The 27,427-nt window shown below is 37.4% G+C and overlaps 1 protein-coding gene and 2 non-coding genes across 7 annotated transcripts; all 3 read right to left on the minus strand.

Annotated features, from left to right (window-relative positions):
* Positions 1-4,215: 4,215 nt before the first annotated feature.
* gmeb1 (glucocorticoid modulatory element binding protein 1) lies at positions 4,216-26,435 on the minus strand. 5 transcript variants are annotated; one of them, XM_052135341.1, is made up of 10 exons: positions 26,368-26,435; positions 19,822-19,968; positions 19,559-19,614; positions 18,809-18,930; positions 18,610-18,713; positions 16,827-16,975; positions 16,579-16,710; positions 14,589-14,726; positions 10,712-10,834; positions 4,216-8,916 (listed from the first exon to the last, which is right to left on the minus strand). In XM_052135341.1, exons 2-10 carry the CDS (start codon positions 19,953-19,955, stop codon positions 8,108-8,110), a joined length of 1,767 nt encoding a protein of 588 aa, XP_051991301.1. In that variant the 5' UTR covers positions 19,956-19,968; positions 26,368-26,435; the 3' UTR covers positions 4,216-8,107. The 5 variants fall into 5 exon arrangements, with proteins under 5 accessions (XP_051991301.1, XP_051991300.1, XP_051991302.1 ...); XM_052135340.1 differs by having other exon boundaries at positions 19,822-20,023; positions 26,368-26,397; XM_052135342.1 differs by lacking the exon at positions 26,368-26,435 and adding an exon at positions 25,916-26,247.
* On the minus strand, positions 24,024-24,148 carry LOC127651122 (U11 spliceosomal RNA). Its single transcript, XR_007971521.1, has one exon. It is a non-coding gene; the product is annotated as a U11 spliceosomal RNA (small nuclear RNA).
* Positions 24,605-24,697, minus strand: LOC127651126 (U6atac minor spliceosomal RNA). Its single transcript, XR_007971524.1, has one exon. It is a non-coding gene; the product is annotated as a U6atac minor spliceosomal RNA (small nuclear RNA).
* Positions 26,436-27,427: the final 992 nt, after the last annotated feature.

Here is a 27,427-nt window from a genome sequence, read left to right on the forward strand (position 1 = left end):
TGATCTAATTTTATAGTTCTTGAAGCAGAGGAGGAATTAATCGCATTGGGAATTTCCAAATGGGGGGCTTCAATGAAACCCAATACCTGGATCAGTATCGGCTTCGACACTAACGTTTTTAGGCAAATCAGATAGCCACTGTGTGTTAGTCATGTTCGCTACGGTCAAGCTAAAAAAAATGACAAAAGAACTGTTAAAACGCCATTAAAGCAGTTCATATGATTCGAGCATTTTATTCAAAGCCAATGGAAGACGTGCGATAGCTCAGTGAAATCGCAATAGGCTGTTTAATAAGTAAACATAAAACGCACGTGCAGCTGCAACGCGTAAGTGAATGGCGCTTCTCCGTTTACACACACACACACGGCTATTTTTTGTATCACGCGTGCGCAATATTTTAGCGCTACAAACGAACAACATCTCCGTTGTAGATGCTCGGTTCCCTTATAATAAGGACTTAGAATTTTTCCATAATTTATAGAAGCGAATTAAACTGAATAAAAAGCACGAGGGTTTAAAAGTTAAAGCGGTCACGGAGAAACTCATGGAGGCAGAGATATGAACAGTGATGTAAACATTATGAGTAAATCCAGTTAAGCAGAGTGGCAAACAGCAGGTAAGTAATATCCAGACAGTGTATAGACATGATGAAAGAGATAGCTCACAATAATTGTATGATACTTGCAGGCAATAATAAAGACACGGGTAGTTCGACATAGTAGAAATTTCTGGAGTCTCAGAGACACTATCGATGAGAACAGACAAAGTGTGTGCGTGTGTGAAAGCGGGGTATTTATGCAGTCTTTGATTAGCCACTAATGATGTGCAGGTGCGTGTAATCAGAACTCAGGGAGTGACGAAACGTGCACGATTGAGATATATTACTATATATAACTATTATTATTATTATTATCATCATTTGTTTACAAATTATAATGATATTTAAGTTGGATGGGTTCCAAAAAGTGAATGTGTGAATGAAAAGTGAGCTGATATCTTACAACTAAATTGAACAAAAAAAGAGATCTGAATCCATTAAAGTCCAGATAGGCCTACAAGTTAAAAAAAAGTTTTTGCCAAAATTTATACAGATGACTTATACTGGAATTACTGTTAATTTTGCTGCTCCATTATCCAGTATACTAGTTAATAATAGAGTGTTTATTAATAAGCGATACATTTATATTGAAATAATGTGTAGTTAGAGGTTTGTGTTTCTTTACATATTAAAGAATACTCCCAATTATTTCCAGACAATAATGTAAAGATATTATAAACTGATTATGCAAAAAAACAACACTGGTATCGGATCGTTATCGGCCAATACTGAGATTTCCGATATCGGAATCGAATCCCTAATGGCATCTATACTTATATTAAAGTATTCTATTTGTTTCACTGTCTTAACCTCAGGATATATATCCCAAGGCAAGGGCGTAGCCAGGAAATTACTTTTCCAGAAAAATTGAAAGGCGGCGCATTCAAACAATTCTTTCACGCTTTCAGAAAGCAGAATTTATGCATTTTTTACACAATTTTATCAAATGTATATTTGAAGTCAAAAAATAATCTCTAATATTCGGCCCACCCTTGGCTATGTCACTGTCCCAAGGTTACCAAAGTCTACCAGATCCAGCTTCAGTCCAGACCGATGTCCCACTCCAACTGCTATGTGTGTTGCTGAGTGATGACTACTAAATGCAGCCTGTGCCAACCAGACAGCAAGGGGGCGTTTTGATAATCACGGACTGCATTTCAGTCTTCCACAATTGACTTCACAGAGGATGAACTGCTACAAACTCTTACAGTAAGACCAGGTATACTTCACTTTATGCTGTCTGCACCTCAGGCTTAGGATGACCTTCCAGTTGGACTATGAGGCACACCTCGCTGACCTCCGCCAGAATCTTCTTGGTCATAGAACTGACTACACTCTCTTATAATAGTAAACATAGATGATAAATGAATACCAACTAACGCCTTAAAGGAAAAATTCACCCAAACACCAAAATGAAAATAATTCTCTCATCATTTACTCACCCTTATGCCATCCCGGATGTGTATTACTTTCCTTCTTCAGCAGAACTCAAATTAAGATTTTTAGAAGAATTTCTCAGCTCTTTTGGTCCATACAATGCAAGTGAATAGGTGTCAAAATTGTGAAGCTCCAAAAATCAATGTCTCCAGAAGCGATTTGATAGAAGTGGGAGAAAAACAGATCAATATTTACATTCCTGGTTCTGTTTTGGCAGCATGAGGGGGACCTATGATTGGAAAAATCAGCTAGTGTGGCGCTGGCTTAAAATGCCTCCCTGAGGGTCATAACTGAAATGACCAAAGCTTTTTGTTTTACTTTTAATATTGTTTAGTTGCCTCTGTGTCTCACCTACAATTTTACTTACTACATTAACAACTTTAGATGACTTTGCTTTGTTACTCTCTGGATTCTGTAACACATGGTCATACTGTAAGACATAATGCTTTCCATGAGATTCTTGTAAACCATTTCTAAAATGTATTTACTTATACCAAAGTGATACAGCCTCCTAATAAGATGCAGTCTCTGCATTGCCTTTATTAAAAACACAATCTGTATTCTCAGTCAACTTAAGATAGAAATGTTCCCAAATATATAAAACTACAAACTATTTCTACAGGGTCCGCACCAAGTATTAAGGGTTGCACCTGTTCAGGGATTTCACGCTTATTGCTAGAAACAACCAATTCTTTGGGTTTATTCACATGAATAAAGTGCTCTCAGCCGACACCAATTTTGGAGGGAATTTACATGGTTATTATAAATATTATTCCTTTCTCTTTCTCCTTTTTCAAAAGGCAGACAAGTGTCTTGTCATCTGCATAATGGACTGAAATGTGCATCTTGAATTTTAAATGTTTAATTCATTGCTGTACAATGAGAATAGTAAAGGTGACAGAATGGATACTTGTGGTGAACCTGTGTTGAAAATAGTTGTCTTTGTAAATTTACCATTTACAAACACTCATAGTTGACGACTGGAAAGAAAATCTCAGATCCACCAGATGAGACCACCATTAACCATTAGATCAAGTTATCTCTACATTGTTTTGAAGGCTGAACTAAAATCTCTAAATGCAATTTTAGCATAGTGTGTGGTCTGTTATATATGTTCAGCAACTGAGTTACTTAAAAGTTAATGCACCATTTGTAGTACCTCTTGCGCTTTTATATGCTAATTGGAGGGGGTTCAAATCTTTGCTTAAAGAGGACATTAAAAGTTGTCCTTGCATGTCCATGTCCATGCTTTTGCACAAAAGAGATGTAAGTTCTATGGGTTTAAAATCATTTAACTGAGTGGCGCCAGGTTTTCAGTAAAGGAACGTTTGATCATTTCCATGAGCTGGGAACTGTGCTTTTGTTTAACAAAAGTTGAAACAGCCTGGTGAAAATCCCCGTCAATTGAAAAACGCAGTTCTTTAACACTCGCCCCTTCAACCCATTTGGGCCTGGTGCCTTTTTTGGCTTAATGCTGGAGAGGCTGGCTCCTATTTCATTCTCTTTAAGAATAATGGGCTCATTTACAAGGCACACACTATCACATTCAGTAGTGCGCTTCCCACTGTTAAACCTACTGTAGAATATATTCAGATCTTCTGCAGAGGATGCACTATATATGTAAAGGATATCGTTGCGTTACCCATACAAAACTTACTTTCAATCTTGTTCTTATATTCAAACTTAACTTTCTTAATTTATCCCCTGAGTTCCCTTCTTTTTATTCTCTCTAACCAGATCATTATCACCTTAGAGAAAAGCAACATTTTTCTCATTAAGTCTCAATTTATGGTCTTTAGTGAGCCACAAATTGTTGTTTGGATACATTCGGGCAGTTTTTGTTTGAACACAATTGCTTTCACAAAAATGTATATAAGATGTAATGGTGTGAGTGACACCACACTCACAGAGACATGAGACCCACTTACACAGAGAATTACAACATATTTACTGAACATTGTGCCCAGTGGAGCTCAAGTGCCCCCTACTGGATAAAGAGTTTCCTGTTATTGAAGTCACAATGGCTTTTAGTCCATGTGTGTTTGTTCTGAAGTGTGTTTTTGCAGGCTTTGATATTTGATACATCAACACTGTAAAAAATATTTAAAGATTTGGTCATCATTTATGCATTAAAACAAAGAAATAAGACATTTTAACTGAAAAGTCTTTATTGGCTTGTTAATTAGTATTTCAACAAATCATTTCTCTCATATTTTTATCCAACACAACAGTTTATTGCCTGAGAGTGATTGTTTCAACACGATCTGGTGCAAACATCTCATTATCATACTGAAGTACTGTTTCATTTTGTATAAGAAGAGTTGCTGTTCTGTTGGCAATTTTTTACCACCGCAGTGGGTAAGGGCTAATCACTGCTGGTGAACTGTTTTATACGGTGGTTGAAGGGCAGGGGAGAGAGTGCCTGAAAATGACACGTTTATTGTGCATTAAAATTTAAAAAAGTGCACCATTGGGGGCCTGTGTAGCTCAGCAAGTAAAGACGCTGACTATCACACCTGGAGTCGCAAGTTCGAATCCAGGGCGTGCTGAGTGACTCCAGTCAGGCTTCCTAAGCAACCAAATTGGCCCGGTTGCTAGGGTGGGTTGAGTCATGTTGGGTTAACCTCCTCATAGTCGCTATAATGTGGTTCTCGCTCTCTGTGGGGCACATGAGTTGTGTGTGGATGCTGTGGAGAATAGCACGAAGCCTCCACATGCACTAGGTCTCCACGGTAACGCGCTCAACAAGTCCACGTGATAAGATGCGCGGGTTGACTGTCTCAGATGCGGAGGCAACTGAGATTCGTCCTCCGCCACACGGATTGAGGCGAGTCACTATGCGGACTTACAGCGCATTGGGAATTGGGCATTCCAAATACAAAATAAAAATGAAACTTTTTGTAAATATCACAAAATACCCCCAAAATATAAATACAAATCTAATTTCTGTCTGTTATTGGACTATATGGCCGATCTTGTCTGTAACATGTACAAGTCAAGGAGAAAACATATTCCAGATGTCAGATTTTGTTAATATTGTTAAACTGTTAATGTCACTAAAGTGCAATATATTACCAATGCACTGACAATGTTTTAGAAGAAGAAAAATCTTGAATAAAATTTTGTTTTAAGCTTCGTTTTGAGAGATGAAAGCGCCGATACCAGTGGAAGTGCCTTTATAATCACCTATTTTCAAACGCATCTTATATATACACTTTATATATATGAGATAAACAAGCCATCAACAGAATAAATATATTACATAACTTATAACTTACATCTGCAATGAAGCGAACGCACAATGGAGCATGAACAGCTGAACTTGTAGAAAGAGTATGGTGAGGATTGCCCTGAGCGTGAGCCCCGGGAAACTAAAGAGCTTTTAATGACACATTTTCAAAAGCATCTTCAATATAGCCTCTATATGAGCTTAATCAGCTAAATCAACAAGATTAATATAATATTTTTACTTAATATGTGATTCAAAAAAGGCAGCAAATGCACAACGGATCTTGAGTTCTAGGTGGAGCGCGTAAATGGGCGCAAGCCCTTTCTTTTAATGTTGTTTGCACATGAATAAACTGTACTGTGCGTATGTTTGTGAAGCAATTTAGGAATTCATCTCAGTAACTGCCCTGTTATGACACTTTCATTAATAGATTCAATGAAACAAAGCTAACTGTAAAAGGTAAAATTCTACAACGACATCTGTAACTGAAAACTACTGTGTATAAATAAAAACAGCATCCATGCCACTAGGTGTCAGTGTAAGTCAATATATGCCACTTTGACAAATTACTGAGTGCACCTTTAATTAAAATGGATGGGCGTTGGGGTTGTCAAGCTCCAAAAATGACAAAAAGCACCTAGAAAGCATCTTAAAGGGATAGTTCACCCAAAAATATTAAGTCTCTCATCATTTACTCACTCTCATGTCATCCCAGATGTGTATGACCTTCACCTTCTTTCTTCTGAAGGACAAAACAAAGATTTTTCAAAGAATATCTCTGTAGATCCATACAATGCAAGTGAATGATGACCAAGGCAGCATAAATTGAATCCATATGACTCCAGTTGTTAAATGTATATCTTTAGAATATGATAAGTGTGGGTGAGAAACAGATCAGTCTTTTTCCATTTTTACTATAAATCTCGACTTTCAGTTCCAGATTCTTCTTTTGTTTTTTTGAAGCTTCGCATTCTTTCTGCATATTGTCACCTACTGGTCTGGCTGGTCAAAGGTGGAGATTTACAAACAAAAAAAGATACAAAAATGTAACAGTTTTTCACCCACACATATCATATCGCTTCTGAAGATATGAATTTCATCACTGGATTCGTATGGATTACTTTTATGATGTGCCCAAAATGCATATAAAGACCATTCACTTCAACTGAAACATTCTTCTAAAAATCTTAATTTCTGTTCTGCAGAAGAGAGAAAGTCATACACATCAGGGATGGCATGGTGATGAGTAAATTATGAGAATTTTCCTTTTTGGGTGAACTACTATTTTAAAGTAGTTCATATGACTCCAAGGAGGTATTCCACATCTCAGTCATATACTTGTGCAAGGAACAGACCGAAATGTAAGCTGTTATTAACCAGAAATCTCAATTATTTACACCGATCAGCCACATCATTAAAACCACCTGCCTAATATTGTGTAAGTCCCCCTCGTGCCTGGATGTTTTTTGTTTTTGGCACCATTCGGAGTAAATTCTAGAGACAGTTGTGTGTGAAAATCCCAGAAATACTCAAACCAGCCCATCTGGCCCCAACAAAGTCAAACTGACAAAGTCTACAGTAACTCAGATAACTACTCTGTACAATTGTGGTGAGAAGTATATCATCTGAGAATGTTATTCTGAGATGCGGGTTGGTGCAGTTTTGGCAGCATTAGGGGGACTTACACAATATTAGGCAGGTGGTTTTAATGTTGTGGCTTATCAGTGTATATTGAAATTAGGTGTTATATTGCATAACAATATAAAAGGCAGAATTGCATTGTTCTTGCATGTGTTGTAACCAAATACACTTGCAAATTTGAATATGCAAAAGTCCAAAATAGATACAGGAGCCATGGTGGATGTTCTTGATTCTTTATGGTGCTTTTTTAGAACTTGACAATATCTGTTACATTCACTTTCATCGTATGGAGAGAAAAAAAAGCAGTGCTGCTAAACATTCTGCAAAATATGTCCTTTTGTGTTCCACAAAAAAAAAAAGATTATGTCGGAGTTAATGATGTCAGAATTTGTATTTATGGGTGAACTAACCCTTTAAAATGTAATAAATTAACTGCATTTGCAAAATTACAACAGTGTAACCTCCAAAGCTAATATTGTTAACAATTTTGTTGAAAACAAATAATTATCTCATAATATCATGTGGTACTGTTAGTCGCATTAATCCTGTGACTAACCGCTCATGTAAAACTGTAACAGACCAACAGAAAAGCACAACAATCTTTTACTCTTCCATCATATTCAGGGAAAATAAGAGTAGTTTTATTTACAGTGAAGGAGACACAAGATCCATTCACAAAGACATTCATCACACATCCATCCTCGTGTGTGTGTGTGTTAAGATATCACTCAACATTAGTGCCATTTACCCTGATTTTCACATCAGTAAGTACACAAACACCATAGACAGTGTCAATTCTTATTACGGGAGTGTCTTAAATATCAGTTAAACTGTTAGTATTTCAAGTCTTGACCCTCCGATTGAAGATTCACAAGACTGGAGATCAGGCCACGGCTGCGGTGTGACATTTTGGCACAGAAACGAAAGTGAAATAAAAACGAAGTGCCCCAAAACTAAACTTCTGAATACTGAATGTGCTTCTACAAAACGTCACAAATTGTTGCAGTTCACATGTCAAAAATATTGAACGAATTGAAGACTGAACTTGCATTTACAAATACGTGACACGTCAGAGCTGAGTTTGGTTGTGCAGGAAGTATAACAAAAAAAAAAAACGAGACAGCTGGAGCGACACAATCCACTTCCCTGTCTGACTCGGCCCGCCGGTCTCTGAGGGCGGTTTGTGTGAGTTTGCTGGTGTCTCATTTGGCCGTACCGACGCCCTGTGTCTCTTCCTCCACCACTACAATGGGCAGATTGTGGAACTGGCTGTTCGCATCCAACTCAATCTCCCCCGCGTCCTCCTCCGCTTCACCCTGCACCACCTCCTCGCTGCCCTCCACCACAGTTCTTACTACGTCTCCCTCAAGCTGCAGCTCCATGACGCCCATGCTGTGGTCGGCATCCGCTGGGTTGATCTCGATCAGGGTGGTGTCGGTTTGGTTCTCGTCCTCTTGCACCACCCTAACCACACCCTCTTGCATCACTACCGTACCCGCAACCATCTGACCATCTTGGGCTACACTGTGCGTGGTAGCCTTCTGCGCCAACTGAACTAGCTCTACCGGGCTCATCATGGTTCCGAGCTGTCCGTGGTCCTGCACTGCCGTGGTGCCAAATAGCGTGAGCCCGGAGGCAGGGTGGAGCGTGATAGACTCGTTTTTTCCCTCAGAAACTGCGCCGATTCGTGTGAAGAGCTGCGAGCCGGCGGGCAGAGTATGTAGGGTGACTGTGTTGGATGGTTGAGTGAGGCCGGCAATGGTGAATGACTGGCCGATGGAGGAGAGGGTGATCGGGGAGAGGACAGTGAACTGTTGGGGCTGGAATGCGAGGGGCTGGGATATGGATGTGCCGAGCACTGTGGTGGAGGCGGGCCGCTGCAGGCGGGGTCGTTTGGGAGCACGTTTGGCTGGAGGGGTGGAGGGGAGAACCAGACCGCTGAGGATCTGTGATGAAGACAACCAGCTGAGAGAATTCTGCCGCTTCTGTTCCTCCACCTGATGCTCCAATGCTAAATATAAACATTAGAGAGTGCCTGTCAGTACTTTTACATTGAGAATTACAACCCAGCTTCTGTCCAAGTATACGTGAGGAAGGACATCAGCTGAGGACGTGTTAAATGCACATCACGCTAAAATTATTTTGATAATCGATTAATCTAATGATTATTAGAACGATTATTCGACTTTTCGGCAATTATTGTAAAGATTAATCATTAGCTCTTAACCGATTATTCAGCTTGTGCCTTGAATAAAAATGTTGTACTAAACGTGCTTACTAACAATAAAGAGGACTAAATGATCTTTTAAAAATACCTCTAAATGACATTCACTGAATTAAAGGGGAAAACACTTTATTAAGTTTAATTCAGTAAAGAAATTCACTGTAAAAACAACTATTGTTATCCAGTGTTTATGTTTTGTTTTCCATTTAAAATTGTCTAAAATCCTTAAAACAAGATAAATTTACTTGAGAAGCCACATATAAGATTTTTAGACTTGCTTTAAGAGAATGAATCTTAAATATAAAAGTGTATTTTGTATATAAGTGTATTTTTTCACTTGTTTATACTTCTGCGAGTGCAGTAAAGACAAAATATACTTATATTCTAAAAGCAAGTCTAAATATTTTATATGCTGCTTATCAGGTGAATGCATCTTTTTTTTTAAATGATTTTTAGATATTTTAAAAGATTTGTATTTTTAATATTATATTCAACCATTCCCTGATAACAATTTTTTCTTCTGCAGTACAGTTCCTAAAGTAAATGTGCGTTGTTATAAATGAGTTTTAGATATTTATATTGGAAAAATAAGCCAAAACTCTTATCTTATTAATAAAGCTGAATATTGACAATGTCTTTCATGATAAGAAATGCACAGTGATATATTATAATTCATAATATGACAATAAGTCACAAGCCATCTAGCTGCATCAAGTGCACGCGTGAGGGGGCGAGTGTTCCCATGACAGAGTGTGCATCAGTCGGGTGCAGTTTCAATCTCTCCACCTTAGATCGGGACATTCGCTCAACTCATAGAAGAGGCGCTGACCGCTCAGAAATGTCAGTTTCGGAGTTTGTAGTTAATAACTTGACCTGCTTCCGTATTATTTTAACTTAAATAAAGCTATAACAAATTAAATATAACTGCATTAAAGATATAACACCGGGGTGTTTCCTTTAAAGAGCTCCGACTCCACTTATTCCACAACGAGAGTTCTTCTGTATTTACTTATTTACACATTTTTGTATAATTCCCTCATACTTTGCAAGCTACATCACCTGAAGCTGTTTGGAAAGTTTAGAGAGCATCTAGACTGAGCTGTTTAATTCTTCCTCTCTTCAGTCAGACGCAAACTACAGTGCTGCTCTCACGCATCATCATTACAGTTTAATGTGATCTCATGTTACATTAAATGAGAGAGCCAATTTTTAATTGTCGACGTTGTCGATAACTAATTGTTTCAGCCCTACATCACGCATCACTATACTGAGTAACGCTGGTGCAAGAGATGTAAATAATATGAGCTGCTCACCAAAGAAAATTTCTGCAGATATAAGCAGCTATGATAAATGCATTATACTACAAGCAACTTATACGTGATATTAGGAAAGATTGCTTTCAAATCAATTGCGAACCATTCTGGAATTCACATGTACCAAACCCCACACCAGCATTTTTGTGGCAGCTTGGGTGCAGTTTCTTGGTGTACACTTAGGTTTGGAAAACAGCGTTTGCTCCAACCAAGAGAACCAATAAAGTTCAAATCAAAAGCTCTAGTGTGAAAAGTGTCTCCTCACTCACTTGTCAGTGTTCTGAGGACTTGTGTCTGCTCGGGGTCTATCATTTGCCTTCGAACGTTCAGAATGTGTTTGATGGAGTCGAGCAGGTCAAAGACTTGTGCCAGGTTACTCAGAACTGCAATCTCTGGAGGACAGACAAGAAAATAACATCTCATGAACACAAACAGCAGTCTACTACATATACAGACTCAACAAAGACAAACTCAAACATGACATTAAATAGTAGGGTGACCGGATGTCCCGATAAAACCGGATTTGATTCTCATGTTTTCTAGATTTTCTTTGTCTAGTTCATTTTAGAGAAATGTATTTTCAGTGTTTGATGAGTGTAGTGATTAACAGCACTTTAAACAACAGCACAACCCATTGAAGAGAGTGTAAGTCTACCCCTTACAGCCTCGATTTCATTCCCGTCAGAAACTAAACATGGCACTACTGAGAATGAGGTCTATTAAAGGGTGTAACATGAAGCAGAGTAAGACTTTACATTGTAGCAGAGCATCGTTGCCATTTGCCGCATTATTGTATAGATTGCCAGACCAATGTGCAATAACTGGTGTACATGGGCTTACAACAGCTTTGAATGTGACTCCTCCATGAGTCTTTTTTTTGAGAATAATTTATGAATAATTGAATAATTATGACTTTTATTTTAATTATTACTTTAAATCTAATAATTATGATGTTGTATCTCATGAATGATTTTTTGATCTCATAATTGACTTATTTCATAAATATGACTTGATATCTCATAATTATGGCTTCTTATCTTATGTATCTCATCATTTCAACTTCTTTCTCAAAATTATGACTTTGTATTTCATAAATATGACTTTTTGATCGCATGACTTTCCTCATAATTATGACTTAAATCAATTGGACTTTCTATCTCATAAAAATGAATGTTTTAAATGATTGTTTTAAAGAATGACATATTGTGCAGCTGTTATTCATTTATGAATAATATTTTCTGCATCCATAACGTTTAACTTAAAGAGAGAATGATCAATTGAGATGAAGTACCTTTCATTTGCAAAGCATTTCATTCACTGAATTGTCCAAAATAGGCATTACAACATTTATTTAACATCTCATTTTAATAACAAAACTATTTAATAACAACCCATTTTTTGTATTTGATTGTTTTTCAATACATTTTGTAAACATTAACTGGAACGGGTTTTTTCCTCAGTGCACCAAAATCAAAAGACAAACAGAAAAAAATTAAATAAATAAATACATTTCACGTGTGCATAATACATATGCATACACACACACACACACACACACACACACACACAGTATATCAATACATATGTATTTATATACTATACAATCATTTCACTCAAAAGTACACATACTTGTATTTACATATAAGCCTATATACACTCACCTAAAGGATTATTAGGAACACCATACTAATACTGTGTTTGACCCCCTTTCGCCTTCAGAACTGCCTTAATTCTACGTGGCATTGATTCAACAAGGTGCTGAAAGCATTCTTTAGAAATGTTGGCCCATATTGATAGGATAGCATCTTGCAGTTGATGGAGATTTGTGGGATGCACATCCAGGGCACGAAGCTCCTGTTCCACCACATCCCAAAGATGCTCTATTGGGTTGAGATCTGGTGACTGTGGGGGCCATTTTAGTACAGTGAACTCATTGTCATGTTCAAGAAACCAATTTGAAATGATTCGAGCTTTGTGACATGGTGCATTATCCTGCTGGAAGTAGCCATCAGAGGATGGGTACATGGTGGCCATAAAGGGATGGACATGGTCAGAAACAATGCTCAGGTAGGCCGTGGCATTTAAACGATGCCCAATTGGCACTAAGGAGCCTAAAGTGTGCCAAGAAAACATCCCCCACACCATTACACCACCACCACCAGCCTGCACAGTGGTAACAAGGCATGATGGATCCATGTTCTCATTCTGTTTACGCCAAATTCTGACTCTACCATCTGAATATCTCAACAGAAATCGAGACTCATCAGACCAGGCAACATTTTTCCAGTCTTCAACTGTCCAATTTTGGTGAGCTCTTGCAAATTGTAGCCTCTTTTTCCTATTTGTAGTGGAGATGAGTGGTACCCGGTGGGGTCTTCTGCTGTTGTAGCCCATCCACCTCAAGGTTGTGCGTGTTGTGGCTTCACAAATGCTTTGCTGCATACCTCGGTTGTAAGGAGTGGTTATTTCAGGCAAAGTTGCTCTTCTATCAGCTTGAATCAGTCGGCCCATTCTCCTCTGACCTCTAGCATCAACAAGGCATTTTCGCCCACAGGACTGCCGCATACTGGATGTTTTTCCTTTTCACACCATTCTTTGTAAACCCTAGAAATGGTTGTGCATGAAAATCCCAGTAACTGAGCAGATTGTGAAATACTCAGACCGGCCCGTCTGCCACCAACAACCATGCCACGCTCAAAATTGCTTAAATCACCTTTCTTTCCCATTCTGACATTCAGTTTGGAGTTCAGGAGATTGTCTTGACCAGGACCACACCCCTAAATGCATTGAAGCAACTGCCATGTGATTGGTTGATTAGATAATTGCATTAATGAGAAATTGAACAGGTGTTCCTAATAATCCTTTAGGTGAGTGTATATTTATTTACATCTTTCATGCTTTTGATGGTTCTGGGTACATAACGTGTCCACTCTCTAATTTAACTATAGTGGTATATATATTAAGGCTGTCAATCGATTACAATTTTAATCGAATTAATTATCACGATTAATCACATTTAATCGCATATACAAATATTTGATGAAAAAGCCCCTCATATAAATATAATTCAATATATAATGATGAAATTATTATACATAGTTATCTTTAAATATAAAAAATATAAAGAATATAAATATATATTCAGATAATTAAAATGCATTACATTGTGGCAGAAGAGTTCATCATTGATAAGACAATACAAAAAGTGGCTTTAGAATACAATGTATTGTTTACTACCATATTATTGATCATTAGACAATCATTGACACACAGTTCACAGCAATCCATTACACAAGTGAATTTGTCAATCAGTTAGAGATTTATTATGAGGGCTTGTTTAAGGACCCGTCAATGAACACCTGCATCAGACATGCTTGTGTCGCGTCTCGGGTGTGTTGCATCATATACATAAAATGTTTAGGTCACTGTGTCAAATTAAATATAGTTTAATACTCAATCTTTAAACACATCTTGAGATCCCTTAGTTCAGATTTGCGCTCCATCAAGTGTTTTGAATGCAAGAATGTCACAGCATTTTTGTGTTGTGTTGACTGCCGGATGGTTGTTTTCTTCACTGTATGAACTGTGCGTTTTCATATAGTTGAAACTTCACTTACTGCCCTCTGGAGTAAACAGGTGGTACTACAAGCTTTCATTTCTCAGGAATCTTCCTTGTTACGGTGCAGGGGCATTGCGATTAATGGCGTAAAAAATTTTTAAATGTTATTTTTAATACAATTAAATCGCACTGAATTAACGTGTTAAATCGACAGCCCTGATATATATCTAAATTATTAAGGGTTTATAATTCCTAATAGCTCATGACCTGGGCTAAATCCATTTTTATTGGCTTATTTCCTCAAACATGAACTATTTACCAATAAGTTATAAATAACATACTTAATATTTCATCTATTGCTGTTTCCTCTGTGTGGTGGTGTTGACTTCAACCAGTTTTTGGTACTCTGATTAAGCGCTGTAATGAACAAACAATTATTTCATTGAATTTCTATCAAAAATATCTATATTGGGATGTATAGCGTTTCCATGACTCATACTGCCCACCCCTATCCAAACTGATTTCAAACTGAAAATTGAGAGCTGACACTGACATCTATTGTGAGTAATATATTTGGATATTCTGACCTGCGTCCTGTAGTGAGTTCTGGTCAGTGCGCAGCTGAACTCCTCTCAACAGACCCAACAGCTCAGAGCGGATATTAGACACCACCTCCCCCATCAGCCCCACCTCAGCGATACCCCTCCAGAAACTCAACGTCTCATCTGTAGGACAAACACACAGACATACTCATTAGCCACTTTCACCGATGAAACCTGTTAAATTGCAGTAAAATTGACGGTTTACCTTTTATGTGTGCTCACACATCCAACGGCTTCCTTTCTTTTCTTTTATTGATGCCATTCACACATCGTCACCAAAGTGCCATTAAATGACAAAAGTGTTCTCGATTGCCAGAAATGATGTTTAAGCAGCTGTACTGAAGAGGCTAGTTATTATGACCTTTTAATATCATAAATATGACTTAATATCTAACTAACTAACATTTATAATTATGACTTTTATCTCATAAATGACTAGGTATCTCATAATGATGGCTTTAAATCTAATAATTAGGACTCTCATAAATGACTTAATATCTCATAATTATGAATTTTATCTCATAATTATATCTTTTATCTGAAAATTTACTGACTTCATATATAGCAAAAGTCATAATTATAGAGATATTATGACTTTAAATCTAATAATTGTGACTTTATATCTCATAAATGAATTAGTATCTCATAATTATGACTTTTACTCAAAATTATTCATTTAAATCTCATAATTATGACTTTTACTCAAAATTATTACTTTAAATCTCATAATTATGACTTTTACTCAAAATTATTACTTTAAATCCTCATAAATGACTTAATATCTCATAATTATGACTTTTTATCTCATAATTATGGCTTTTACTCAAAATGATGACTTTAAATCTCATAATTATGGCTTTTACTCAAAATTATTCATTTAAATCTCATAATTATTACTTTTACTCAAAATTATTAATTTAAATCTCATAATTATTACTTTTACTCAAAATTATTAATTTAAATCTCATAATTATTACTTTTACTCAAAATTATTAATTTAAATCTCATAATTATTACTTTTACTCAAAATTATTAATTTAAATCTCATAATTATTACTTTTACTCAAAATTATTAATTTAAATCTCATAATTATTACTTTTACTCAAAATTATTAATTTAAATCTCATAATTATTACTTTTACTCAAAATTATTAATTTAAATCTCATAATTATTACTTTTACTCAAAATTATTCATTTAAATCCCATAATTATTACTTTTACTCAAAATTATTACTTTAAATCTAATAATTATGACAGTATATCTCCTAAATATGACTTTTTGATCTCATAATTTTGACTTTTTATTAAAAAATTATATTTAACTTATTATTCGTATTTAATATTTAACTTAGTAATTTATAATTATGACTTCAATCATTTTGACTATGTATCTCATAAAAATGACAAATTAGAATCTCATGATTAAGTCTTACCAAAGCACTTTTTCCCCCCAAGTAGCAGAAACAGGCTTCTGTACAGAAGTGCTTTCATTTCAGCATCTGTTCATTTAAACAATTCTTTCCAAAACATAGATAATGTAATATTTCAACCATGTCACCGGCTAACAAATAAACTGTTCAGCTCCTTCAGAAGTTGGCTCAAACTCTTTGACAGCAGACTTCTTGTGTCAGAGCATTCAAACTTTGTACATGTTCAAACCATTAATCTTACAGCTTACACAGCATCATTACGGAACTTTTCCAGCAACGTTACAACTTAAAAGGAACAGTTCATGCAGAAATTATTATTCTGTCATCATTCACTCCACAATTTTGTTCCAAACTTCTTTCTGACTTTCTTGCTCCTATTTAAGTATTTTGAAAACAGGTCCTGTTCACACATAACCTCGAAATGTTAAATTCTGTTAAATTTATGGAAAAGGCTGTGTGTGTGTGGAAGTCACGAATAATGTTTGTTGGGCAGCACTGACCACAAGACTTTCTGAATGTTGTTTTACTGGCCCTGATGCTTACCTGAGATGACAGATGTGATTCTTTTTTCTGGGGTTTCTACAGTATCTGTGCTCCACTCCACCGTATCCATCACATCTTCTGTCTTCTCCTCCGCCACAGTAACCTGACCTCCGTTCGCCACAGAAACATGCCCTACACGACACACACACACACACACACAAAGAAATCATAAAAGCAAATGCAAAACATCTTCAGATAGTAAACTTCCAGTGAAGATATTCATGCGTGTGTGTGTGTGGGGGTCTAACCCTGAGCTGTGGTGGGTGTGTTGACTCCACTGCCGTCCGGTGGGAAGCGTGTGTTGTTGATGAGCAGGTCGAACTTGGTGCTGCGGCAGGTGTTTGTGCAGAGTGTACTGTGCTGATAGAAATCCAGCTGACACGAGTCCATCATCTTCCTACACAATACACACACATATAGAAACCTTTCAGAGATTTATATGACTAATCCTCAGCTGAAGAATATTTGTTTTTATTGAAAAACATAAAAGGGGTCATATCATGACAAACTGAACTTCACTTGATCTTTATCTTTCATCCTGTAACTTTCAGAACTCAAAACTGACACTGCCAAAAAAAAAAAAAAGCATTTATTTGCATTCCCTCACAAACTAAGCTGCAAAAATGACTTCCATATCATTGTGACATCAGACAGGTTTGAATAGGCTGCAATTGAAGGACAGGGTAGTGCAAACTGTATTGGACCTGAAAGCAAACCAACATCACTTGAGTAAACATTTCACATGCGAAGAGGCCGTTTACTATGGAGCCCCTTAGAGGACAGTGACATATAAATATTTTGAGGAAACAAAACCTTTGCAAAGGAGCGCAACTCCTAAGGGTACTCAAACTATTACAAAGGAACGGCAACTTTTTGTGAGGGAACACAAAACTATTGGAAGGGGAACGCAAAACACTGCCAGGGAACAAAACGTATTGTGAGGAAACAGAAACTACTGCAATGGAACGCAAACCACTTCAAAGGAACAAAACAAAGTGAGGGAAAAAACTACTGTGAAGGAACATAAAACTTTTGTGAAGGAACAGAAACTATTGCAAGGGAACGCAAAACACTGTGATGGAACAAAACATTTTGTGAGGGGATGCAAATTATTGTTAGGGAACAAACTATTGTAAGAGAAAACAAAAATTATTGTGAGGGAACACAAAACATTTCGTGAAGGAGCGCAAAATATTGTTAAGGAACGTAAAAATATTTTGAGGAAACAAAACCTTTGCAAAGGAGCGCAAAACTTATTGTAAGGTAACTCAAACTATTGCGAAGGAACGGCAACTTTTTGTGAGGGAACACAAAACTATTGGAAGGGAACGCAAAACACTGCCAGGGAACAAAACAATGTGAGGGAAAAAACTACTGTGAAGGAACATAAAACTATTGCAAGGGAACGCAAAAAACTGTGAAGGAACAACACTTTTTGTGAGGGGATGCAAATTATTGTTAGGGAACAAACTATTATAAGAGAAAACAAAAATTATTGTGAGGGAACATAAAACTATTGGAAGGGAACGCAAAACACTGCCAGGGAACAACATTTATTGTGAGGAAACAGAAACTACTGCAAGGGAATGCAAAACACTGTGAAGGAACAAAACTTTTTGAGGAATAAAATCTTGTGAGAAAACACAAAACTGACTGTGAGGGAATGCAAACTATTGCAAACTTATTGTCAGGGAACAGAATAAGGAATGCAAAACTTTTTGTGAAAGAATGCAAAACTATTAAAAGGGATAATAAATTCTCTCCCCATCCTCTAAAAGGCTCCGTAGTTTACATAGACATCTTACAGGCAGTTTGTGTAATTGTTAGAGAAAGGGTAGAAAATGTATTAAAATATATATATATATATATATATATATATATATATATATATATATATATATGTATAATGACTGTTTTAGATAATAGGTGAACATCGGGAGAATAAAATTAAATGTATGATATGACCTCTTTAAAAGCATAACTTGGTGAGAGTTGGCAATGGTCTCTAGCATGACCCAGAATGCTCTTTACCTGAGCATAACCCCTCCCATCCTGATCGCTCGCTTCCAGTCCTTCAATGTGGCTTTACCAGACATGTGCACAAACTGCTTTGGACTGATCAACTGATCCTCATACTGAAAAGACATTGAGACAGAGAATGCCAGATGAAACACAATATCAACTGTTAATCTGAAACGTTAATCTCTCACCCCCCCCCAAAGACTCCAACCTTAACACATTTGACATTGATTCCAGGGCAGACAAACTTCTTGAATAGAAGGATGGCTTTACTCTCGCCACATGTAATGGGATAACCAAGCTCCAAAACCTGGCCTTCATTTGACGCCTCATCTGAAAATAACACACACACAATCAACAAGAATTCTTTGTGTAAAACATCCAGTGTAATCCACTGCTTGAAGAGTGCTAATACATTTGAGCCGACAGACCTTTCAGCATTTACATTTGCATGTAACAGCATGATTGCAAATAAACTAAAGTAGAATTACTGTCTCATAATTATGGTGAAAATTAAAGACCGTTTAAACTAGGTTGTCACATTATTTGAAGAATATGCGAGTTGTGTTCACCACAATGCTAGCTAGGGTGTTCTGGGTAGTTGCTTGGTGGTAGTGCGTCCTAAGTGGGTTTAGCAAGATACTATGCAGTTGCTCAAGTGTCCTAAAGGATTATTAAGGTGTTGCTATATGCGGTTAATTTGAGTCCCTCCTTCACTGGAAGTCTATGGGTTTTTTTCTGCCAGTCAGAAAGTCCAATTGCTTTAGAAGTAAGTAATATCACATCACTCCTCGAAAAGCTGAATTATTTGAGGTATTATTCATGTCTGTAGCACAAAGTGTCAGAACACGTTATGCACAGAAGTTTCATACTCAGGGGTTTGTTCACTAACCCCAAGTATGAGCACTAGTAATAGTGATGCTTGACTTAGAAATCTTAATAAGCATAAGGGCATGTTTACCTTGTGTCTCCACTGCCACAACCGCAGCATCTGTCTCACTGCTTTCATCTCCAAGTCTACAACATAAAACATCAGTCCATGACATTAACCTCCAGCTGTTTACTCACAAGATACTGCCATAGACTTATGTCCATTAAAGTGACTGCATGTATGATATAAACAATATGCTGGCGAAGTATTATTATATGGTATTATCTAACACGTCTATGCTGGGATGTGTTGATGTAAGTTGTGTAGTTTTAGTTTCTATTTGGGTAGTTTACCCAGCTGTGATGGGCTGCAACTGCAGAATCACTTGTTGAGTCTTGTTTTGTTCATCAGGCTCAGCATCCTCTTCCTCAGTGCTCTTCAGCACCAACATGTCCTCCACAGACACAGTGACCTCTGTCTCTGCCATAGCCCACTCTCTCCTGCACATGTGGAGGGGTGGGGGTCATTTCAATTTAAAGTGAATTTTCAGAAGTACTATAACAAAGAAAAGCATAAATAACACGTAAGGCCTATTCACACCAAGAGCGACTAATCACACAATTTAATATAGTAAATAACATACAAATTTTAAATTAATAAACTCTTATTTAGCACTATATTTACTCAATTTCACATTAAACTTTAACTTTGTAAAAAAATTATTTATAAAAATTAAGTTTTAATAAAAAAAAACATTAGGAAGAAAGAAATATCAGTACACATAGTAGTCCAGCAACCATGGATGACATGTCCCTGTTAGCAAACGCATTTACTCAAAAAATACAGAATCAAACCAGTTGTACATACAGTGAATGGTGAATATGACATTTAGTTATAGCACACGTAAAGCTCTGCTACTTTGAAATTTCACTCACACGCTCGTGCGGACCCAGCGCGAGCAGCAATCTCATGACAGTTTAAACAGCCTGGATCAACTGCTTGGATTGTCACGGACTGACCACCATGATTTGTGAATCAGAGGATCTTTTGCTCCTGAAGTTTTGATTCTGGCTGATATTCGCGCTTCAGCGGAAGATATTAGATGAGCGCTCCACAGTAAGAAAACTGTTTGGATTTTCTATAAGATATCTGAAAATTTGCAGATGGTATATAATAGAAGTTTTATTGATATTTGCCTTTTATCATTAGAAAAGTTACAGGGAACTGTTGAGAAGAGGCTGTGCTTCAGAGGAAGATTTATGAGCATTACACAGGATGCTGGATCTACTGAAGTTGTGTGAGGTTGGTTTATTACATCCGTTTAAACGTGATATGTGCATATTAGCAGATGATATACACTCACCTAAAGGATTATTAGGAACACCTGTTCAATTTCTCATTAATGCAATTATCTAATCAACCAATCACATGGCAGTTGCTTTAATGCATTTAGGGGTGTGGTCCTGGTCAAGACAATCTCCTGAACTCCAAACTGAATGTCAGAATGGGAAAGGTGATTTAAGCAATTTTGAGCGTGGCATGGTTGTTGGTGCCAGACGGGCCGGTCTGAGTATTTCACAATCTGCTCAGTTACTGGGATTTTCACACACAACCATTTCTAGGGTTTACAAAGAATGGTGTGAAAAGGGAAAAACATCCAGTATGCGGCAGTCCTGTGGGCGAAAATGCCTTGTTGATGCTAGAGGTCAGAGGAGAATGGGCCGACTGATTCAAGCTGATAGAAGAGCAACTTTGCCTGAAATAACCACTCGCTACAACCGAGGTATGCAGCAAAGCATTTGTGAAGCCACAACACGCACAACCTTGAGGCGGGTGGGCTACAACAGCAGAAGACCCCACCGGTACCACTCATCTCCACTACAAATAGGAAAAAGAGGCTACAATTTGCAAGAGCTCACCAAAATTGGACAGTTGAAGACTGGAAAAATGTTGCCTGGTCTGATGAGTCTCGATTTCTGTTGAGACATTCAGATGGTAGAGTCAGAATTTGGCGTAAACAGAATGAGAACATGGATCCATCATGCCTTGTTACCACTGTGCAGGCTGGTGGTGGTGGTGTAATGGTGTGGGGGATGTTTTCTTGGCACACTTTAGGCCCCTTAGTGCCAATTGGGCATCGTTTAAATGCCACGGCCTACCTGAGCATTGTTTCTGACCATGTCCATCCCTTTATGGCCACCATGTACCCATCCTCTGATGGCTACTTCCAGCAGGATAATGCACCATGTCACAAAGCTCGAATCATTTCAAATTGGTTTCTTGAACATGACAATGAGTTCACTGTACTAAAATGGCCCCCACAGTCACCAGATCTCAACCCAATAGAGCATCTTTGGGATGTGGTGGAACGGGAGCTTCGTGCCCTGGATGTGCATCCCACAAATCTCCATCAACTGCAAGATGCTATCCTATCAATATGGGCCAACATTTCTAAAGAATGCTTTCAGCACCTTGTTGAATCAATGCCACGTAGAATTAAGGCAGTTCTGAAGGCGAAAGGGGGTCAAACACAGTATTAGTATGGTGTTCCTAATAATCCTTTAGGTGAGTGTATATGATATTATTTTGATTGATGTTTGCCTTTTTATCATTAGACAAGACAGTTAAAAGTTACAGGGAACTGTTGAGTGCCTCAGAGGAAGATTTGTGAGCATTACACAGGATGCTGGATGTGCTCAAGTTTTGTGAGGTTTGTTTATTGATTGATAACTTAATTGATCAACCTCGGGGGAAATTCACACATTACAGCAGCAACACAACCCATAATTCATATAATAGATAAAAAAAACAAGAACAAAGCAAAACAACAGACAATAAACAATATTGCACCAACCCAAGCACTGCATCATAATAATATTACACCAGTAAAAAATAAATCATGTAAAATATTGAGTGTACAATCTTATGGCAGATGGCAAAAAATACTTTCTGTAACGCTCTTTTAAGCAGTGCTCTGAACGTGCTGCCCAGAGCCCACACCGTCTCATGGAGTGGATGGGAGTTATTGTCTAAAATACGAGATAGTTTGTTAGCCATCCACTTGTCTCCTATTTGATCTATAAGAGGCAGAGAGCATCCCACAACAGAACTGACCTTTCTAATTAACTTGTTAAGTTTTTTTTTTTTCTCTCTTTCCATGATACCCCACCCCAACATACCAGAGCATACAAAATGAAAGATGCTACAGTTTCATAGAAAGTCTTGAACAGTACCTGGCACACACCAAATTATCTCAGTCGTCTCAAGAGATGAATGCGACTTTGACCTTTCTTATATAAATAGTTTGTGTTATCAGATCCGTAGACACCCAGGTATTTATATGAATTGACAGTCTCAATGTCCATCCCCTGGATGTTTACTGGTATTATTTGATGTGTCGTCCTTTACTAATCCACTATAATTTCTGTTGACTTTCTTGTATTAAGCTGGTACCAGTCAACTACCTATTTTCACTCTCATAATGTTCAGAAATACATCCACAAACTACGGAGTCATCTGAAAATGTCTGAACATATTACATCTGATTAAACAAGATATGCATATATTTGCAGCTGGTATATGATATTATTATCTTATTATTAATATTATTTTATCCCCTTTTCTCCCAATTTGGAATGCCCAGTTCTCACTACTTAGTAGGTCCTCGTGGTGGCGTGGTTACTCACCTCAATCCCGGTGGTGGAGGACAAGTCTCAGTTGGCTCAATCTTATCACTTGGCTCATCGTGCATGACACCATGTGGAGACTCATGCTACTCTCCATGATACTCGCACAACGCACCCCATTGAGAGTGAAAACCTCTAATCGCAATCGAGGTGGTTACCACATGTGAATCTACCGTCCCTAGCAACTGGGCCAATTTGGTTGCTTAGGAGAACTGGCTGGCCAGTTCTCCTAAGCAACCCTGGATTGCATACCCTGGATTCGAACTCATGACTCCAGGTGTGATAGTCAGTGTCAGTACTCGCTGAGCAACCCAGGCCTGATATTATTTTTTTTTATATTTGCCCTTTTTATCATTAGACAAGTCAGTTACTGGGAACTGTTGAGGAGAGAGAGAGGCAGAATGAAACAGACGAGCACTTTAACATTATGAGCTCAAATGCGTCTGCCGCAGGTGTCTCCGATATGCGGACCATTAAAATGACATGGTGTTGCTCACTGTTCTATCATTGTAGTAGCAGGATGGCACATAACAACAAATCGAACCATGACTAGTTGTGTACATGTCTCAGTCACTTCACATGCAAACAGCCAATTCTCAGCGCTTTCAAGAAACAAATCAGCCAAACGGGAAAATGTATCGTCCGACGCCGATAATTATAAAATTACAAATATCTGCGATATATTGGTCACCACTAATTGTGACAATAATATGAATTCATAATAAAAAATAAATAAATGTTTTCATACCATTGATGGCTATTCTGAGAACTTAAATTTTTATAAAGTAACTTAACTTATATTTTAGATGTATTTGTTGTGTCAACAATAGATATTTAATGCATAATGTGTTTGATATTCTCTGATTAACAATAATACCAAGATGAGCCATCATTGGCGACACCAGGTTATAAATATAGTGCATCTAAATCTCTTGATAGCAATTCCATAATTGTCTCAGTGAATCCCTTCCACGACATAGCAGATGCCATTTTTAAACCCCTTTTTTCGCAGTGGAACGACCCATCTTAAAGAGTCAGGTACCTCAATGTGGGTAATTTATAGAGTCTAGACAACAATAAAAGACAGAGCCAGTAGACCTCAATGAACTGTATAATAATTAATTATTAACTTTTTCCCCCAATTTGGAATGTCCAATTCCCAGTGCGCTCTAAATCCTCATGGTGGCTTAGTGACTCGCCTAAATCACAGTTGCCTCCGCGTCAATCCGTGCATCTAATCACGTGCCTTGTTAAGCCCGTTACCGCGAGAGTGAGAACCACATTATAGTGACTACGAGGAGGTTACCCCATGTGACTCTACCCTCCCTAGCAACCAGGCCAATTTGGTTGCTTAGCAGACCTGGCTGGAGTCACTCAGCACGCATTGGATTCGATCTTGCGAACTCCAGGTGTGGTAGTCAGCATCTTTACTTGCTGAGCTACACAGGCCCCAACATTTTCACCGTAAATGTGTTGAAGACCACTCAGACCTCTTTCATCTTTGTCAAGGGGAGTGCTAATCTTCTCTATTATCATACAACACTCAGGGCTGGACTGGTAATCTGGCATACAGGCATTTTCCTGGTGGGCCGACGCACTTTCGGGACGATCAGGGGCGGACTGGCCATCGGGAGAACAGAGCGGGCTGGGGGGGGGTCGCGTAATGCAAAACGTACCACAAAACAGTGCCGCGACATGCAGAATAGGACAACGAACCACCCCCAATAAAAAAGATTTAGGGGAAAGTGCTATGTAAAATTCCAGGCCGATTTCTCTTCCCAGTCCAGCCCTAACAACACTATTATTAATTCTCAATTAATTTATTATTTTTAATGCTGAAAGATAATTTCATATTAATTAATTAATTAATTATAATAATTAATATATATATATTTTTTTTTAATTGACAACCAGTAAATGCCAATTTCCCTGAGATTAAACTGATCAGTGAGTACAAATTAAATGAAATTATGAAATATTATGAAATATTATTAAATAAAAATGTAAGGTTTGGTTCACATTAATTTATAATAAATGTATTTACCCCGCGCAATCATCTAAATATGAAATTAATCCAAATGACATTAAAACAACATTCTAAACTTTCTAAAAATTTGACCCCACATCAATTTAATATGACTTTAGAGTAGAGCCAATAAATGTACCAAGTATACTAATTTGGTAGAAGATATTCATGGTATGGTTACCATGGCACATTTTTGAGGAGGTGGACAGTGATCTTCTATGGTGGTACCATGGTAGTATTTGACATACTGATACCATCATACCACCATCACAAAAATGCACAATGCAGAACATGATTTCTGCCAAAACACCATATTTACAACAATAAAACTGTGGTAATTTGGCATTACCCCCACTGTCATCTAAATCTGAAATTAAACAAAATAACACAAATACATTCGAACTGTTTAAAGGATATTGCATAGATTTCTTAAGATTTTAGAGTAGTAGCAATAAATGTAGTAACATAGCTATTTTGTTAGAGCCTATGGTTACCATGGTGAATCTGATTCCATTTCTGTATCATCATAACACCAGAACAAAAAGCACGATCTCCGTGTAAATCCCATATTATTTACATTAACACAGACGCAATTTTATCTTAGCCACCACTGTCATCTGAATACATATAATAAACTAAATGACAAATATGTTTAAATCGTTTAAAGGAGAGCCTGTATTCATTATATATTGTATAAAGCAGTAACCATGGTAGTTTGGCAGGAAATCTGGTTACCATGGTAAATGTTAAAGGGGTCTGTGATGTTCAGTGGCTAACTGAGTTAGCACATTAGCTCTCCGTGATGCGCCATTTCACTTCTGTGCTCTATGCTAACACTGCAACACTTCACAATCTGTTTGTCCGTGTGAGTTACTGTGTTTACAAACAAATATCACATTCGCAAACACCTCACGTCATCTAATTGATGATAGTGTTCGGCGAGTCGGGCGGACTGTTTAGAAGTGACGCTCTGGCGTCGCGTCGCGGTTTTCTGTTCTCATGACGTGAGCCCGTGCGGCGGGACGCACACAAACGAGCGGACGCTCCTGCGCCATTCGAGGGGGGCTGTCGATGCCGTCGACACCTGAACCGCGGAAACTTCAAGCCGACGTGCCAGTGAAGTGCAGCACAGGTGTCCGCGCCTCGGTTACGTTTTAAAGAATGAAAACGAGCTGGATCGGCCTTACCGTTTAGATCGCCGTCGGTGTCATCCGTACATAGTGAGAGGCTTTGATTGAACATGCGCAGTTTGTTGAGCGAGACTTCCTGCTGAAACTCGTCCCTGGTGCAGCTGAAGCCACGAGAGACGTGACTGCAACACACAAACACTGAAACTATCAAACACAGGCTCATGGGGAACCTTGGGGGGTTTTCAATGAAAGTCACGGAAATGTGTAAAGTCATCAAAAGTGCTGGACATTTCTATAGTGACATTTAGTATAAGGTTCTATTCATATAGATGATCATAAATAGATTATAGATTAGTAATTTGGGATTGGACATATAAATGGAAATCTGTTTCTATAAAATGATTCAATAAAATACCCAGTATCGAATGATGAACAACTGAAAAAATCATGGAAATTCATTGGTCAGAGGTACACTAGTAATACTTATGAATGGATTACTACTAGTGAACCTGACATTTGTTTTATATCAGTATACATTTTTTTTATTATTATATTTATTTATATTTACATAAATCGGTATAAATATTTATATAATTTGCACTACTAAAAATGTGAATTCTTCATATAAAAAAATCGAATTAAGTAAAATTTCATAAGGCTCTGTCATTCACTAATGTTCAAAACACAGATACAGATATCTACAATGCATTTCTTACCAGTCGAAATTCTAAATCTTTCATAAATTATTTATGTGACATTTCTGTAGTATAGTGCTATTCAGGTGTTTACATACTCCTTAGCCACAAACTTATACTAATGAATGGATTACTACTAGTGAAAAATGCTATTTGTTTTTTAAATCAGTATATATTTATATTTTTTTATTAAACGTATGTCCAATATGTGTGTGTGTGTGTGTGTGTGTGTATATGAGAGAGAGAGAGAGAGAGAGAGAGAGAGAGAGAGAGAATTACATTTTCACGAGTGCAAATGTAATTACTAATTAAAATAACAAACATTTAATAGAAAATTGACTAGTCTAAATTTAATTGAGTTGATATATATCATTAATATGCAGCACGCGATTTAATGCGAAATTGTTTGCCATACAAACACA

This window comes from Xyrauchen texanus, chromosome 10 (assembly GCF_025860055.1).
Source record: "Xyrauchen texanus isolate HMW12.3.18 chromosome 10, RBS_HiC_50CHRs, whole genome shotgun sequence".
Lineage (NCBI taxonomy): Eukaryota > Metazoa > Chordata > Actinopteri > Cypriniformes > Catostomidae > Xyrauchen > Xyrauchen texanus.

Coding starts and splice junctions, on each gene's coding strand:
- gmeb1 (XM_052135340.1), bottom strand. CDS start 19,976: ATGTGCAGGAGAGAGTGGGCTATGGCAGAGACAGAGGTCACTGTGTCT. Junction 16,976..18,609: donor ATGGGAGGGGTTATGCTCAG/GTAAAGAGCATT, acceptor TGTATTGTGTAG/GAAGATGATGGACTCGTGTC. Junction 8,917..10,711: donor AGTCCTCAGAACACTGACAA/GTGAGTGAGGAG, acceptor GTTTATATTTAG/CATTGGAGCATCAGGTGGAG.